General features: G+C 35.5%; 2 protein-coding genes across 2 annotated transcripts in view; one reads left to right on the forward strand and one right to left on the reverse strand.

Annotated features, from left to right (window-relative positions):
* HDAC9 (histone deacetylase 9) overlaps nt 1-3270 on the forward strand; it is a 455657-nt gene extending 452387 nt beyond the window's left edge. The window contains exon 28 of the mRNA XM_087917383.1: nt 1260-3270. Within this exon, the coding sequence (XP_087773509.1) occupies nt 1260-1299 (40 nt within the window). The 3' untranslated portion in view covers nt 1300-3270. The remainder of the gene's footprint in view (nt 1-1259) is intronic.
* Nucleotides 1-18024, reverse strand: part of TWIST1 (twist family bHLH transcription factor 1) — a 100747-nt gene that overhangs the window by 30529 nt on the left and 52194 nt on the right. The window lies entirely within an intron of this gene.

An 18024-nucleotide genomic window follows, 5' to 3' on the forward strand; every position in this document is an offset into this window, starting at 1 on the left:
CCTTTTCCTTTCTTATTGTACTAACTCAAAGAATTTTTAGCAAACTCTAAGGACTTAAAATATTGATGTCTTTTTTATATTAGTAGCAATTTCCCTCATCAGCAGAGTCCTGTATGAATGACCTGAATCACTTTAGCTGCAAATATCCAGAAGAGATTAGTCAATACAATTATATGTTTTTCTTCTGCTAATATTGAATTTGTAATTTGTACACACATATGCATGCGTACACAAATACAGAGACCTGCCAAACTAATATTTAACCTACTAATGCATTTTTCACCTACAACTAATTTCACTGATGAAAATATCTTAAACTGTTAAAAATGAAATGAACATGTGTGCATGTATGTACGTGCAATTTTGTTGAAACTCTGGAAATCAGTGTAGGCTTAGAAAACTTCCAATCCTGATGACAATAGATTTTTTAAAAATAATATCTAAATCATTACTCTTCCAAGTCATTGGTGTGTGGAAGAGGTGTCCACAGGTTATGGTCCCCCCCCCCCCAAAAAAAATCAAGGCAGCAGTCCAGTTCTTCACTGCACATTTAAAAAAACTGGTGGAGGACCTTCAATCATATTTTTGTAGCTGCCTGTGGATATCCCAGAATTAGGTCTATAACTTTATTATTTTTTAACATTCCCAAAAGCTAATTTAGTTCTGTCTACTAAGCTATCTTTAATGTGATTTCTAATGAAGGCAGTATGGACAATCAGATTATCTATTACTATTAGGTACCTACTTCATGGCAGTGGTCTGTTAACCAAATTCAGAACTGGAGTGCGGAAGTTTTAGGAAGGCAGGTTGCCAACAAAATCTTAAGAGAAAAGCAACACAACTGAGCTTTAAATTCCTTGCATGTTACCTGATTTTGAAGAGGGTATTCCATTGTTAAACTGGATAAATTGAATCCATAAATATTTCTTTTGAGCAGAAAGTGGGCTTGCACCTTTCCCCCCATTTAACAATTTGATTTTGCTGACACAAAGCATGTGCATTTCTAAACTTAACATTATAAAATATTCTGACAATTTTAATATAAACAGGAACCTTTTGCAGTGATTGCTTGGATCGAAAATGTTTTTCCACTTGACATTTGTTTATACATCCAAGGAAAGAAACTTTATTTATGGCTAGCTGAAGAACACAAATAAACATGGGGGAGAACTGAAAAATCAGCTTTGATTATGCATGAAAATCTACAATGTCATTGTGTACTCTGGTTCCATATTCTGATTGCCTGTTTATTTTTCTAGAGCTGCTGGCGAGCCTATGGAAGAAGAGTCAGCCTTATGAAGTGCCAAGTCCTCCCCTGACATTTCCTGTGTGTGACATCATTGTGTATCCCCCCCCCCCTCAAAAAAGCACCCTTAGACATGTCTTGTCTGCTGCTTGGGTGGCAGAGATCAGTTGGAACATAAACATTGGGCACAGAATTCTGAACAGCAGCTTCACTTGTTCGTGGGAGAGACTTAAAAGAGCCTAAAATTCCTTCAATGTAACCACTAGAATTCTAACAGTAGAGTGAACCAGACTTGGATGGAAAGGCAGAATCTTGTGCCGATTTTTATATGCTCTCTGATCTACTCACCAAATTCAGTGGTAGAATAGAAATGTTAAAAGTCATTCTGCATTCTTGTCTATGGTTGTCTATGAAAATCGTAACAGCCTGTGAAGCCGCTAGGGGGAAAAAACTAGACAGAATCACAAATCTCCTTCCTGCTTCTGACGTGTTAAAATACACTTTACAGGGACTTTTTTCCCCTCTCTGATCAGTTGAAATGGTTCATATGATTGATTGGATGTAATGAAATTATGAGTTGTTCTTCTGCAGTGCCACTTTAAAGGTGCTGGAGCAATTACATGAGAGAAGCATGAATTTCCAAAGGGAAACTGGGCAGCAAGAGACATCCATTCTGCTCTTTTTTAGTTGTCCCAAATGCAAGTGTGTTAAATGGGCCTCTCCTTTAGCTTTCTGTTGCTGTTGATGACGGTGGCTCTGTATTTCTGTTGTTAATGATAATTAGAAGCTTGTGAACAAAATTTGCTTGGCAAGGAGAGATTGATGGTTTGTCTTTGGCATAATGCTGCACAGATTACAGATGGCATTAGCAAAGTGTATAAATGTTTGCAAACTGATTCAAACTGATTTCAGAACTGATTCGGCTTTCCGAAATCAATAATCTTCCCTAACTGACTTAATCCTGTTTCAGACCAATCTGGTGCTACATTTTTAAGAGAGATAAGCAAAAGAGAGCTTCCTAAAGTTTGCTGGAAAATCTAGTATTTTTGCAGATTATTTTTTTCTTTTGGAGTTGGCATGTCTGTTATTCTCTTCCACTGAATCCCATTGAAGCTTGGAACTCAATAGCAAGATTCTGAGAGGTATCTCCTGCTATTTATTTTTTTCTCTGATGAATAGTAAGATTATGCCACAAATCCAGGTGGATTCAAGAGTATTAACTGAAGAGCTGTGCCTTTTGCTGATAATGAATTCTTAAACTGCACATGTTGCCTTATTGTCATAGAAAAGGAAGGAGTCTGGGGTGTTCTTTTGGGGTTTGCAAATAATGGTAGAAAAGTTATCTCACTAAAATCTTTCTCACAGACACACATAAATGTATACATACCAATCTGTACATACAAACCTATAATAGAGAGAAAATTGTGTATTATTTACTGTTCACCATTTTACTTTAAACTATCTGATAGTTGATGTTCCTTTGATCGGCAAGCAACAATAATATTCTTTTATACATTTTCCAAGCTCAAAGAAGATATTAAAGCCATAAGTGAACATTGTCATGCTTTTTATTCAGAAATCTGAAAGAGACTTTAATTAAAACAAGATTCAGGGAAAGCCAGAATATGAAAGATATAAAACAATGTGGTTTCAGTTATAGCAGATGCAAACCTGTAAATCAAAGATGAAAGATTTCACTCAAATAGAATTATATAATTTTCTTCTGTTATACAGATGGATTGTATTTCCCCCCACCCCCGTGTTTTAGTTTGTTTACAGTCAATATTTTAATGTGAAAGATTTTTTACTATTCATATGGAAATTGTCTGATATAATTTGGAAATCTTAGCAGTGTTTCAAGTAGGAAGCTGCAGGAGAAATTCACTAGATTCATTATCAAATTATATTTTGATATGGAAGTGTTACATGAGATGTATACCTACTATTAATTATTGGAAAGGTAATTTATCATTCAGTTCCTGTTTTCATGATATTTTGAAGACATTAAACTGTCCAAGTGTGAATACTGAATTTTATCCTTTGATGCAAATAATATTACATTTGTCAAAAGGGTAATATATTATGAACATTTCTCTAAAGAGCCCTGCATGAAAAATTATTTTGTCTAATAGTAATCCCATTAATTATGCTTCATGAAAAAAATCACTGCACCTGAAGTTGTTTATTATGTCACTTTTGGATTTTTTCATGTCATATTTTAAATGGGAGTACTAGAAATGACCTGCTTTCTAATATTAACATTTTATTTCAATTTGAAGACTGTATAAAAATTAACAAGTGAAGAAAGAATTAATAATCAGGATTTGATTGATTTCTTTCTGAATTTATAGTAAGAAAAAAATATCTATTTCAGATACATCCTATTTAAACTAAATACAGATGGTTTCCCAAATTTGAACCTGAAAAGCTTGCACAGCATTATTTGGAATTGTATTCAGGGGTGGGATTCTATTGCTTCTGTCCAGCTCTGTAGAAGCCCTTGTTAACTTTCTAAACAGTTTGGAGAACCAGTAGTTAGAAGCAATCTCCTTTTGTTTTTTTCCACCCATATTACATTCTTGCCAGTACGCCTAGACTTCCTGTCTCCGGAGCTTCTGGAGCTTGACTTTCTTAAAGGGGAAGGGTTGTTTTAAGATTTTTACACTGCTGTTGGGAGGAAATACTTCCCTGGACAATCAGTACTTTGAAGAAATAATTGAATAATGAAGCAAAGTTTTTAGTGACAGGGAACCAAGATGAGTGACATTCAGCAAGGCTTCTTGGCTAGCTAGAAGGATTGACATTCAAACGTGAGTTTACATACCCTTTCTGAGTTTTGTCTAAAACTGGTTTTTGGTGAAGGTTAATTCTGTGCTTGGTGATGTTTAATCCTGTGTTTTTTGACGGGATAATTTTCCCTATTCAGCTTCAACAAGCAACAGCTACTGTTGTGATTTAATTATTTGTATTGTGTTTGAATTTTTTCCCGCCTCATGGTTTCTTTTTCTATGTGGGAGAGGGTCTTCCTCACTGCTTTAGTACTATCTGGCACTGTCCTTTTGGGATATACTTCCAGGAGACAGGATACAAGCTTGGCACTGATTTTTTTACTGCCTTTCTAGGGGGCATGTGCCCTTTCCTTAAATCTGGATGATTTCCTTAGGATATCTTGTGAGGTGAGTGAGACCAGCTGGTATCTTTAAGTGGTGCAAATGGATCTAAGGATTGCTTTTCCTGGGTGTGCTTTTTCTGGAGAGCTTAAATGACCTCTCTGCTAAAGGATTTTATTTTATGAGAAAGAGTTGGCTGCTTCATAGTTATAACTGCATTTTAACTATTTTCATTCCTCAAGGTGCTCTGGCACCCTGCCTGATTTGTAATTCCAGCTTGCAGGTATTTTTAATCTAATGATATTTAGGGCAGCTTTTTGCAAGCAAAGAAGCTTTTTGTATTTTTGTACAGGTAATCCTTGACTTACAAAAGTTCATTTAGTGACCAAAGTTATAATGGCATAAAAAAAGTGACTTATAACAATTTTTCCACTTATGACTGTTGCAGCATCCCCACTGTCATGAGGCCAGGCAAGGAGAAGCGCCCCTTGACATGAGTGATGTCGAGTTGGCCACAGCCACCCAGTCACATGACTACCAAGCCACACCCACCAACTAATCCACGCCCACAGAACCGGTTGTTAAAAAACTGAATCCCACCCCTGATTATATTCTATTAAGTTCAATAGATATTCCTTTTGAGCAAACATGCATGGTTTCTGATTTGAAATTAAATTTATCTTTTAATTTATTGCAAGATTTATGTGGTACAACCTTATTTTCTGGTATAAACAGAGTAATACCAAAGTGACATTTTCAATCATCTATCAAGAAGAGTGGATAGCTTTGTGAATATCTACATATAGAAATGATACAATAACTGATGAGTATTTCAATTAATTTTACATGATCTTGCTTTGTTTCATGCAGCTTATATATATATCACCTTATAGTAAATAAAGAATTTCTGGGAGAACAATATGTTAATTAAAATGGGAGCAAAAAGACACTCATATAAAAGCTTTGTTTTTCTTTTTTGCCATTAAAATCTCTTAATAAATTTAGTACCTTTAAAGACTGAGATAGGGATAACTCATTCGAAGAGGGATGTGGGTGTGAAAGAAGGAGACAGGCATCCTAATAGAAAGGTCTTATGCTATAGCATTATTGATAATCATCAGTAATTAACCTTCAATTTTAAGTTTCAATATCAATGATAATTCAATTAAATCATAAATTTCAAACAGTTTTAAAACTGAATTGCTTACTAAGGACCTTTGAATTTATCTAGCAATTCAAGAGTCTTCTGCATGGACACCCATACAGTTTTACCAAGTATTAAACTAACTTGATTCACTTGGTTTTTGCCTGATTTACACACGTCTAATCAGTAGGATTAGAATATAGAATACAGCTGGCAAAAATCTAGAAGTCATTGACATCAAGATATGCTTGCATTAATTTTAAAGTAATAAAGCCAATGCACACATTTCCACTTCTTATTTATGATGCACTAAATACTTCACAGTAGTTTGCCAAACTATAAGAATAGAATTCCATACAACTTTTAAAAATACTGATCTCTATAAATGTGACATTCCAAGTTAATGCATTTGGTGCCGAAAAAATTAAAATTACAATAATTGCCATAAAATATTGTATAGAGTTCCTTTGAGCGGAATGAGGATCCAACATCCAAAAAAGAATGGAAAATGGTTTGATTTAATTTATTTTTAATTTGACTATTTAATTATAGTTGGTGAAACATTCTCCATGTATTTAATTATTTATTCCATCTGTCACCTTAAAAAAATTAGTTTGGTGATAATTTCTGGATAAGTCGAAGGGCACATTCCAAGCTTTTGAAAATATCATACAATGGTGGCCTCTTAAATTGGGGGCTCTTAACTGCATCCATATGTTTTTCATTATTTTTCCCTAAATCGTGAAAGAATTAAAATGTTTAGAGGTCTAGATTACAAATAAGATTAATCTTCCTGTAAATATATGATTTGAATGTACCAATTCTATCTGATTGGGAGAGCCTAGAATGGAATTATGATAGAGAAAAACAAAATCAACAACATCCCCTGACACTATTTCTCCTTGATATCTTTATATTACATGCAAGTCTTATGGGCTAAAGGCTACAAGTGGAAATAAATTATAATTTCACATATTTATCACAAGATCTAGAAAAAATGGTCAATACCAGGAAGCAAATACTAGTTGGAAGAAGGGGCATTTAGCAGAAAATGGTTTGTACAGTAGTTTGGCCCTATAATCATTCAGTTTCAAAAGTAACTTATCATTGTGACCCTGAGAGATGTTCAGAGCTCCTAAAGTTACAAGTCAAACCACATTTGCTCTGCTTTACCCACTATATGACATTCTTATCACTTCACAGGTACCAATTCATTGACCCATTCAGATAATATGATATAATGAGGAGAATTAAGTAGGACTTTAGTCTTCTTCATGCACATACAGAAATGAAATATGAACCTAGTTTAGGCAGAAAAGGAAAACTCATGCAGTTATCAGAAAAAATTGATCCATCAGGTCCCTACTATCACCAGAATTAGATGAATTCCTGATGCCTTCATTCAAGCACATTCCAATATTCAGTTAAACTACATTTATCTGTTACCTCTTTAAATAAGTGTAAAAGCATAGGCACATTTATATATCGTAAATACATTTCATCATGTCAAAGTAGGCATTTCTGAATATAGTTTGGCTAAAATTAGATAACATAATTTAATCTGAAAACTGCTTCACAATACAACAATGTGAAATTTGAATCATAAATAGAAAATACAGAAATACAAAATACTTATAATTAAATACAAGACCAGTAAACCCTTCATGATAAGGTACTGGTTTGTGGAGCTGTTGCAATGTCTTTAAATGAGAGGAAACTATATCAAAGTTTTGCCATAACATTTAGTGGCAAAAAATCTTAAACTAATAAGGTTTCATATCCAAATGCATAGATAAAACTTCTTTTAACTTGCCAAATTCTTTAAAATTTCAATAACGCAATCTTGGCAGAATGAAAACGAAATTTGAAAAATATTGTTAGCTATGGAGATCAACAAGGTTTAAAAGCAGTTTGAAGTGGGGTAGAAGGGATACATGAGTTCCTTTGTGTTATTTGATTATTTTCAAACAAGTCTGAATTGTACTTTTGAAAATTCCCATGCATCCAAAACCAAGCAAAACTGGGATGAGATGGCAGAACACAAGCAGTTCTCATTTTGTGTCGGTTCTGAAAATAAAGTTAGCACTTATTTCAGACATTAGAAAGTAATGCTGAAATTGAATACTGTGAAGAACCTCCTAAAAGTTTGCTTTTTATTTAAAAATGAATGTTCTTCATCTAAAACAGTAGATGTGCTTTTTCCCAGCAGTTCAACTGATTTTGAAATACAGATGCCTTCGTTAACACCTTTCTGCATCATAATATTCCTAATGATCACAAACTGAAATTAAAACTTCAGGAAATTCAAATAACTGATCTTGCAATTAGAATCCGTTTAAACCCTCAAATATAGAGCTTTAATGCTCTTTGAGCTGTAATGGCTAAGAATCTCTAAAACTACAGAATTGGTCCTAAAACTTTGTACTTTAGAAAATTCTAGATTTTTACCAAATTTAATGTGGTAAAAACTATCACTGACCATCTTTCTATAGACTTTCATTAAATTGCAAAGTTTTTTAAAAGGTATCTTTGTCCTTGTTGCACTTCTATCTGTTGCAATACTGTTTTAAAAGACAATTCCATATAAAAAGAAAAAAAATCCATATAATGTGTGAAAGTTACAACATTTCTACTTGAAAATTTACATCATTATTAATTTTTCTCCTATTTTAGGAATGTTTAAAGAACTCCCTTGGAGTTGATTGTTTACAACATAATAGAAAGATATTTCAAAATAGAAATATAGTAGAAATATACTAGAAATATGACATAGAAGAAATATATGATTGAGGGCAAAAGAAGAAGGGGACGGCAGGCAATGAGATGGCTGGATGGAGTCACTGAAGCAGTAGGCTTGAGGTTAAATGGACTCTGTAGGATGGTAGAGGACAGGAAGGCCTGGAGAAATGTTGTCCATGGGATCACGATGGGTCGGACACAATTTCATGACTAACAACAACAAGAAGAAAGATATTTCAGACTGTATTTCTCTCCAAAGAAAACACCATTACTCTAGCCTTGGTCATTCAAGTTATGATTTTGACAGTAAAATTAGGATTCATTCAATGTCTCCATATTTTATTGTCTAATTCATTGGGCCCTTTCAGTGCCAGTAGAAACAATCTGATAATACAAGTCAAGGATCATACAAAAGAATCAGATTGATACTGACTGAGGACTATAAGAAACTTTGTTCTGTATTTAGGTTTCTTCCAAAACCCCAAAGAATCTGGGAATACAGGGTGCAGTTCCAGAACATCTGGAAAATACCAGATCGGGATAGGGTTTATCATGCTGATATGAAGAAGAGGATTCACAAAAAGTACCTGAATGCATCCAGAAAGTAATTTAAAGTGTTCATAAACTTTTTACATTGGAAGTACGTAAGGTCTGGAATTGCTTGAAGTTGCCTTCAAACAGTTTTTTTCAAGTTCCTTTGGTCTTGTGTTTTCTATAATTATTTGGCTCTGTTCTCATTCTTGTGTGCAGTAAAAAGCCTGTTTGAAATAAGATCAGTGTGTGTGTGAGTGTGTGTGTGTGTGTGTGTGAACATGCCACCCTCGTTGAATCAAAGGAATTTGGCTATTAAAACATGAAGACACTAAGCACCAAAGTGCTAGAGTGCACTGAAAAAGAATAAGCCACAAGCATTAATATGAAAATAATGACACATGTCATCCTGAAACCACAGAACAATTCAGAGTAACTTCAAGACTGATTCTATGCTTAACTTTGTTCATTTGCCAGTGTGTTAAGTTTCCAAGCCTATTTTCTTTTTCTTCATTTAAAAAGGGGGGACACATCACAGGATCATCTTGCACGCAATACACTAAATTTGCAAATGTTTGGTGAGGAAGTACAAAAATTTGTTAAAGCTAACTCCCTAATCTGGCAGTGTTCCTTCTAATCTCAGATTGTAACTGTATGCAGTTACTCAATACAGAAAAATATTATTTTAATGACAAGGAAGCAGTCTACAGAACAAGAGAAGTACTGTCATTGAGACATCTCAAAATTGTGTATCCTTCCTTCTAAAAAAAAATCTCACAAAATCTCAAAAACTCATGAGATATAATCAAATTTATAGAAACTCTTAGATTTAATGCATGGCACAAGATCTTACATGAACACATAAATTTCTCATGAATTCTTAAGGTAAGAACGGTCATAAACGGGTGTGTGTGTCTCTCTCTCTCTTACTAACAACATATATATGTATGTGTGGGTGGGTGTGTATTCACATTCTAGAGCCAACAGAGAGAAATGACTAAAAAGAGATTTCACAACATTTGGGAGATTTTATTTTATTTTTATTAATCAAGGTATGCAGTAAAACAAGGCCTCTGCAAGCTATGAAACTAAATTAAATGAATCACTAGAACTTCACAACATCAGTATTCTTAGATTTGATTTTTGTTTATTTGTTCTTTGTCTTAAAAAAAGGAAATGATGCCATCATGCTCCAACAGAGCAGGGAGGGAAATGTGTGGGTATTCAAATGGTGCTGATCTATTAATTCCATATCCTTCACCACTTACTGTGAGAAACTTCCACAACAATTACAGAGGCCATCCTTGCATAGAAGATCAATAGCAATTAGATTTGTTAGATTTCTCAATTATTGTCATCAACCACACCGTTGGTTGGCTATTATTTTACTATGCTAAACATTGCCAATATTACATGAAGCTAAGTATGTTCTTGTGTAGGTGGTAATTAATTTTATTTTTAACCCGTATAGTAAGAGCAAGGACCAGAATGCTGTTGCTCTTTTAACCCGTATACTAAGAGCAAGGACCTTACTAAGAACAAGGACCAGAGTGAGAATGAGTTTCTCTCAATTCTGCAGGAATCAGATGTACCCCCAGAAATACATTTCAGTTTAGAGCAACCATATCCTGCCTGTAACACTCTATAGATACTTCTCTGTTTTTCCACTTATGGCTTATGTCAAAACTTCAATTAATCTGTCATATTTTATAATATTTTCAAGCATTAGCTGCTGATCAATACTCTAAAATAAACATCCATTGGTATCCAAAAATAGTAGTCTTCCAATTCCCTTCCACCCCAGCTAAAAAAGCTTTTATATATAGTACCATCCCTGTTGTTGTTGGTGGTGTTGTTGTTATTGTGTTACCCTGCTTCTATTTATCTGTTTCAATGTGGTAAACATACATAAGACTCCTGTCTCCTGTTTTCCCCCAAACAACAACCCTGTGAAGTAGGTTTTCCTGAGACAGAATGAGTGCCCAAAGTACACCAGCTGTCTTTCCTGCCTAAGTCAGACCTAGAATTCAGTCTCCTTATTTCTAGGCCAGGACCTGAACCAGAGTGGCTGTTTATGCTCCCATTCTCAAAGGTGTATAATTTACTCATATCTATTACTAGTTTTTCATATTAAAATACAAAAACAACTTATCTGGATAATTTAGGCACATAGCAAAACCTCTGCAAATGTTATTGAGATCATTGGAACAACTTCTTCGTAAATTGGAATAGTATTATAGCTTAACTTTCTTCTTAGTCTCATTGTATATCTGAAAACTAAGTCTGCAATCATATGTTTTTCATTATTCTTCGTGCACCCTGCATGCTAAATGTACATTTCCTAAAATAAACTTCTTTGATAAGTCCCTAATGAAAATGAATGATTTGATTTGTGCTCCATTGATTTGTTCATGCATTTTGTGTATAGCCAAAACAATCTTTGCTGTTTTTTTCCTGGAGGTTGCTCTAAAAAGAAGGTGGATATAATAAACAAGAAAATGTCAGGATATGATTCATTAAGAAGAAACCCACATCATGTTTTCTTCAAGAATTCTTCTTTAAGAAACAATTTTAAAACAGTTAGTTGGTTAACTATAGTAAATAGAAAATCACTCTATCATCAAGTCTTGTGTTCCAGAGTTTAAAGACATTCAAGCAGCAGAAATGAAACTGGAAGAAGAATAACGTTTGCATCTTCTTATTTTCCTTTAAGGTGTTCTCTTTTTCTGTAGTGTTTGGGAAGCATTGACCGAAGCAGCTTGCGATTTGGCTATAAAAAAGCAAGGGAACAAAGGGTGGTGAAGATTAAACATGAGAAGGACCAAATTGTGATGGGGCTGTTCATGATTTAAAAAAAAATCTAAGTAAAAACTAGGCAAAATTAGACCTTGTGCCTATTTGTTGTTGAATTAAGATAACAGTAAGAATTTGATGGAAAATGGAAACTCAATATGGAGCTCCTGGGCCAGGGTCAAAGGGTAGGAAGAAGAAATAGAAGTGATTCTGTATCGTTTTCTCTTTTGCCTAGGTATCATCTAAATAAATGTGGGTTCCAACTGCCTCTTTATGTTGTTACTGTTTTTACTGATTGCACACTTATTTGCTGATTGTATGAATTACAAATTGGGAAGCCATATAAATGTCTTAAACAAATGGATCTCATATATCTTTAATGATAACATATTTGTATATGTCCAGAAGATCATATGTTTAATTTAACCATGCAAAAACTTAAATATGCAGAACTTAAAAATCAGCAGAAAGCAGATGGTTATGAGGTAGAACTTTTACTCTTCTTTCTATATCTTTAGGCCTAAATGGCCTAATCTTATCTAGAATAGATGCTGATATTGAAATGTCATAACATATTATATTTCCAAAATTGTAGAATTAAGTGAGGCAAAAGACTTCCAGAACAGAAAGAGTATAATCTTAGACTAAAAATGATGAATGAAGAAGAAAATTCTCTGCAACTGTTGGTTTAATCCAGAATTATGTTAGAGTCATGGCATAGATTTAATATTATTCATCTGTTAACCAGCTGTAGTTAAATTTTATGCATGCATCTATGAATATGTTAATCTTGTTAATGGTTCAAGATGTGTTCTGATCTTAGGACAGCCTTTTCAAACGCTCAGACTTCTGAACCTGGATTTCCCAATGTTTGTACAATTCATACAATCAACTTAATCTGTATGCATCCCTATGACATGCAAATAATCAAAAGAAAATTAATTCATCTTGCATTTTTCATGTATATACCCTCACACAGATGCACAACATACAACATCCAAAGACTGGAATGATTCAATCTGTGAAATCCACTGGGTGCACCAATTGCTATGCAAATCTTATTTCTGCAACTGATAATTCACAGGAAGCAAGAATAATGTGGCTTTCTCATCCATTATGAACTAATAATTTAGGGAAAGGGTTCCTAATAATTAAAATTAGAAAAGGATTTATTTTTCTTGTATATTTGAATTAAATAATTTTGAGTTCCTCATCATTTTCAGGAGCTCTTCAGTCACCATCACTTAAAAATATGGTCATTCGTTGTCTGATTTGTGATCCTCCTAGATCACAAATTGCTATTGCATGATCAGCAGCAATTAAGCTGCAGCATCTCAGATGTGATCCAGCTTGATTTTTGATTATATCCCAGCAAAATGCATACATGTTTTTTGTTATATCATGCTGAACGGAAACCATTTTCACCATTGTTTAGATAGTCGTTGTATGGAAATATAGACTAGGTAATAATTATTTTCCCAGAGAGGAAAATGCCCACATATAATTAAAAAGCTTTCCTGATTAGATTTAGATTCAATTTACCTTATCCTGGTATTTTCCCAAAGATTTTATTTTCCAACTTAGGTATGTTGAGATACCTAAGCCTGAACATTTACTTTAAAATATAAAATATAACTGCTGAATAGGATGTAATCAATGGAACACAATTTTCCAGTCCTTAGGGTGTTGATTTAGTTTTAAGTATCAGTACAGACATATCACTACAATAGTGATAAACGAGGAAAGAAAATAACTTTCCATTTTCTATCATGAAAGGTTTATAAATGTCCACACTAGACTCACAGCTTTGTTTTTAAAGAATTTGTCAAAAAGAAAACTGAACAAAGAAGTTCCAGATGCCCTCAAATGTCATAAGAAGATCTTATGGAGGGAAGACATCATTTAACAATCAAGACTGTTTTAACTTCACACTGAAGTTCAGAGGGAAAATCAGTTATCCCTCTTTTTTCACTAGTCCCATAGCTTATTCCCACTTGACTTTATTTATTCTCCACTCTAAACATTGGCTTCCTTGAACTATTATTTCCCACAATCTATACACTGACTCCAAAAAAAGGACTTCTGCTCAAATTTACAAACAACAATACATACATATACATGTACATATATGCAAACTAATCATGGTACTTTCTTGTGATCATTCAACACTAAATTACTGTAATGATATAAATGCTCATAATTTGAGATTATGATCTGTCTCAATTGCAGTGTAAATATGACTTTAAGTTAAATAATGTCTCTTCATGAAGGATTTTTTTTCAGTGGGAGGAAAGTTCCACATTCAAATAAAAAATGAAGAAAGGGAGAAGGCATTATTCTAGCATCAAGCTTGCAATAACTTTCTAGAAACTAGTTCAAAATAACCAGGAAGATGGCTTTGTGAGTTATTTCTAGACATTGGCTTTTGTTTTTAAAATAATGGAATGATGATGACATGAGACAAGCCTAACATTGTCTTAATTTTCTATGCGTTCAACAGAAACATGTATGATTTAGTGCTGGCATGATATTCCTATCTTGGAGATTATAGCAGTGAATCAATGCATTTCTTAAAGTTCATCTTTAAAACACAAGAAAGAACCCTTGCAGTTACAACTTAAATATTGCATAGTCTGAGAAATACAACTATTTTATTTTCATTACTTCCATTATATGTTATATTTATTTTTATGGAGATTAGCGATTAATAGTTATATTAGCACATGGAGTGGTAGGAGTAATACCGGTAATCTAAAATCCATAGTTGAATAATATAATTGGAATTGGCAAACCAAAATGGCACAGAGATATCAGGGTTTTTTTAAACAAAGTTTTTATTTTTTACAACAAACATACAAACAAAACATAAAAGCATAAAACCCTCTTTCAATTATATACATACAGTATGTCAGTTTTTGAGCTGTCCAGATCTCTTTATCAAGCAACTTGTTCAAATAGGGCTAGATGAGGGTTAGGGCAGAAGGACCAACAAAGAACAAGACTTAGCCCACATCTTTCAACCATGAGGTCTATAATTCAAAGTCAATTAATTTCTGATCTAAATCTTTTTGAAGAAATATATATTGAACAAAAAAGCATCCTATTTTCATAAAAGAGTTGCAATTTGAAAAAAAAAAGATAGCATTTATCACTCATGTTGCATTAAACACTTGCAGTCTGCATTTATATAATGTTTCTGATTGAATTAGTTCTGAAGTGACCAACTATCCCAATGCTTAACAAGTCACAATTACCAATGATCTGATTGGGGTGTTTCTATCCAAGTTTGCTTGCCACCTATTCCTTCCACATCTTGACATCTTTTTTCCTTAAAAGGTGGAAATATTAATAAGACAATATGTTCTAACTGGGCAGGATGTATTGTGAGAAGAGTTTACTTCCCCTATCTCTATATTGCACCTTCTTCCATGAAGATCAAATACCATGATGCTGTTAATATGACTCTGCACTATATCTTACAACATCTTGAATCTCCAAAGACCTTTGCAAGGGTCATCTTTGTAGACTGTAGCTCAGCATTCGTACTATCATTCCAGATATCCTTCTAACTAAACCAAATCAGCTAGCTGTCCCTGACCACGCTTGTAAATGGATTCTAAGCTTTGTAACAGACAGGAAGCAACAGGTGAAGCTAGGCAAAGTCTCATCAGATACCAGTACAATTAGCACAGTAGCCTCGGAGGGCTGTGCGCTCTTTTCACTTCTCTTTTGACTAAATTCCAATGACTCCATCTCAAAAGACCCCTCTGTTAAAGTACTGAAGTTTGCAGATGATACAACAGTGATTGGTCTCATTTGAGACAATGATAAATCTGCACATAAATGGGAGGTTGAACAACTAGCTTTGTGGTGCAACCAGAACCATCTTGAACTAAATACACTCAAAACCATAGAAATGGTGGTAGATTTTAGGAGAAACCCTCCTATACTACTCCTCTAATATACTAGACAACACAGTTTCAACAGTAGAGGCCTTTCAAGTTTCTAGGTTCTATCATATGTCAAGACTTAAAATGGACATCTAACATAAAAAATATCCAACTCAGAAAGCTGAAACTGCCCAAGGAGATGCTGATACAGTTCTACGGAGGAATTATTGAGTCTATCATCTGACCTCTATAACTGTCTGGTTTGGTTCTGCAACCAAATAAGACAGATACAGACTTCAGAGGGTAATTAGGACTGCAGAAAAAAACAATTACTACCAACCTGCCTTCCATTGAGTACTTGTATACAGCATGAATTATAAAGAGGGCTGTTTTTCCCCTGAATGCCACCACTCTGCTAAACAACTAATTCCCACAATATTGTCAAACTACTTAGTAAAACTGTATTATTCTTCTCATCCTTCCTATTACCTATCTCTTACTTATAACTATAACCATGTTGTTTGTATATTTACAATTTATATTGTTTTGTTTCCTAGTATGATTTGATGCTTATTTATTTATTTATTTATTTGATTTATATTGCCGCCTACTTGCCCATGGCGACTCAAGGCAGTTTACGCAATGTAAAATCATATTTAAAACAAAAAATAAAAATAAAAACAGTAAGAAATGACAAAAAGAAATAAACTGGCAAATAAATTAGTAAAGTACAATAGAACAAAATTTGGGAAAACAAAAAACAAAACAAAACAAAACAAAAACCAACTCCCATCCCCCACCCCGACAACAACAGATCACACTAGCCATTTGATGGGTTCCATCCTTCTCTGGGTTCCCAAGGCCCGCTGGCAAATCCAGATCTTCAGTGCCTTTCAGAATAGTATTAATGAGGGGGCCATACTAATCTCTGGGGAAATGATGTTCCAGAGAGATGGAGCCACCACAGAGAAGGCCCTTCTTCTAGGTCCAACCAGGTGTATCTCCCTCAGGGGTGGGACCCACAACATTCCCTGCCTCCTCACTCTAATGGTCAGGTAGATGTCAGTAGCAAGAGATGTTTCCTCAGATAACTCGCACGCAAGCCATGAAGGGCTTTAAAGGTGACAACCAGCACCTTGAATTGCACTTGGAAGTAAATTGGCAGCCAATGCAGCTCCTGCAGGAAAGGTGATACATGTGCATACTGGGATCTGCATAAAACCATGCAGGCCACTGCATTTTGCACCAACTGGAGCTTTTGGATGTTCTTCAAGGGCAGCCCCATGTAGAGTGTGTTGCAGTAGTCAAGATGGGAAGTGACCAGGGCATGAGTGACTGTGAGTAGGGACCGCTGATCCAGGAAAGGGCGTAACTGGTGCACAAGCTGCAGTTGCTCAAAGGCCCTCCTGGCCACGACTGCCATCTGCTCTTTGAACAGGAGTTGTGAGTCCAGGAGAACCCCTAGAGTCTGTTTGGGGTAGTGCCACCCCATCCAAGACTAAAGGTGGTAATTCTCCCTGAACCAACGAACCCCAGACCCAGAGTCATTCAGTCTTGCATGGGTTTAGTTTCAACCCATTGCTCCCCATCTAGCCCCTAACAGCCTCCAGGCACTGCGAGAGGGAGGACACAGCAACATTTAACTCACCATGGGCCAAGACATACATCTGAGTATTATCAGCATATTGGTGATACCTCAGTCCATGGTTGCAGATGATCTCACCTAACGGTTTCATATAAATGTTGAACAGGAGTGGGGAGAGTACCAAGCCCTGAGAACCCCCTAAAAGCAGTGGGCAAGGGTTGGATCTCTCCACTCCTATCAACAGTGACTGAGAGCGGCCACAAGGAAGGAAGTGAACCAAGACAGCACAAGGCTTCCCGCTCCCATTCCCTGAAGCCATCCCAGGAGAATCCCATGGTCAATGGTATCAAAAACCACAGAGAGGTGAAGTAGAGCAAGGATGGACACACTACCCCCATCCCACTCCCACCAGAAATCATCCAAAAGTGCAACCAATGCTGTTTCTATCCTTAATCCTGGCCTGAATCCTGACTGGTAGGGGTTGAGATAATCCATTTTATCCAGAAACCTCTGGAGCTGCTACATGACCACCTTCTCAACAACCTTCCCCAAAAAGGGAAGATTCAGGGAGAAGATTGGAAATTATCCAACCGGGTAGAGTCCAGCGATGGCTTCTCAAGAAGAGGGTGGACCAAAGCCTCCTTAAAGTGCTGGGGCACCGTCCCCTCCTGTAGAGAACCATTAATCACCACCAGAGTCCACCCGCCTGTCACCTCCTGGGAAGCTTTCACAAGCCAGGCGGGACATGGGTCTAAAATACAGGTGCTCACACGCATACTCCCTAGGATCCTGTCCACTTTCTGAGGAGCAACAGGGTCAAACTGTTCCCAGATAACAGGGCAAGAACCTGCCTCAAAAGCTTCCACGGATCAGCAACCATGCCAGCACCTAACTGGGAACGAAGTCAAGCAATTTTGTCTTCCAGAAAATCCACAAATTCCTCAGCATGCCCCTTCAAGTGGACCTCAATCTCCTCCTTCCCTAAG

Source organism: Pseudonaja textilis, chromosome Z (genome assembly GCF_049901715.1).
Source record: "Pseudonaja textilis isolate UNSWEBS1 chromosome Z, rPseTex1.2, whole genome shotgun sequence".
Classification (NCBI taxonomy): domain Eukaryota; kingdom Metazoa; phylum Chordata; class Lepidosauria; order Squamata; family Elapidae; genus Pseudonaja; species Pseudonaja textilis.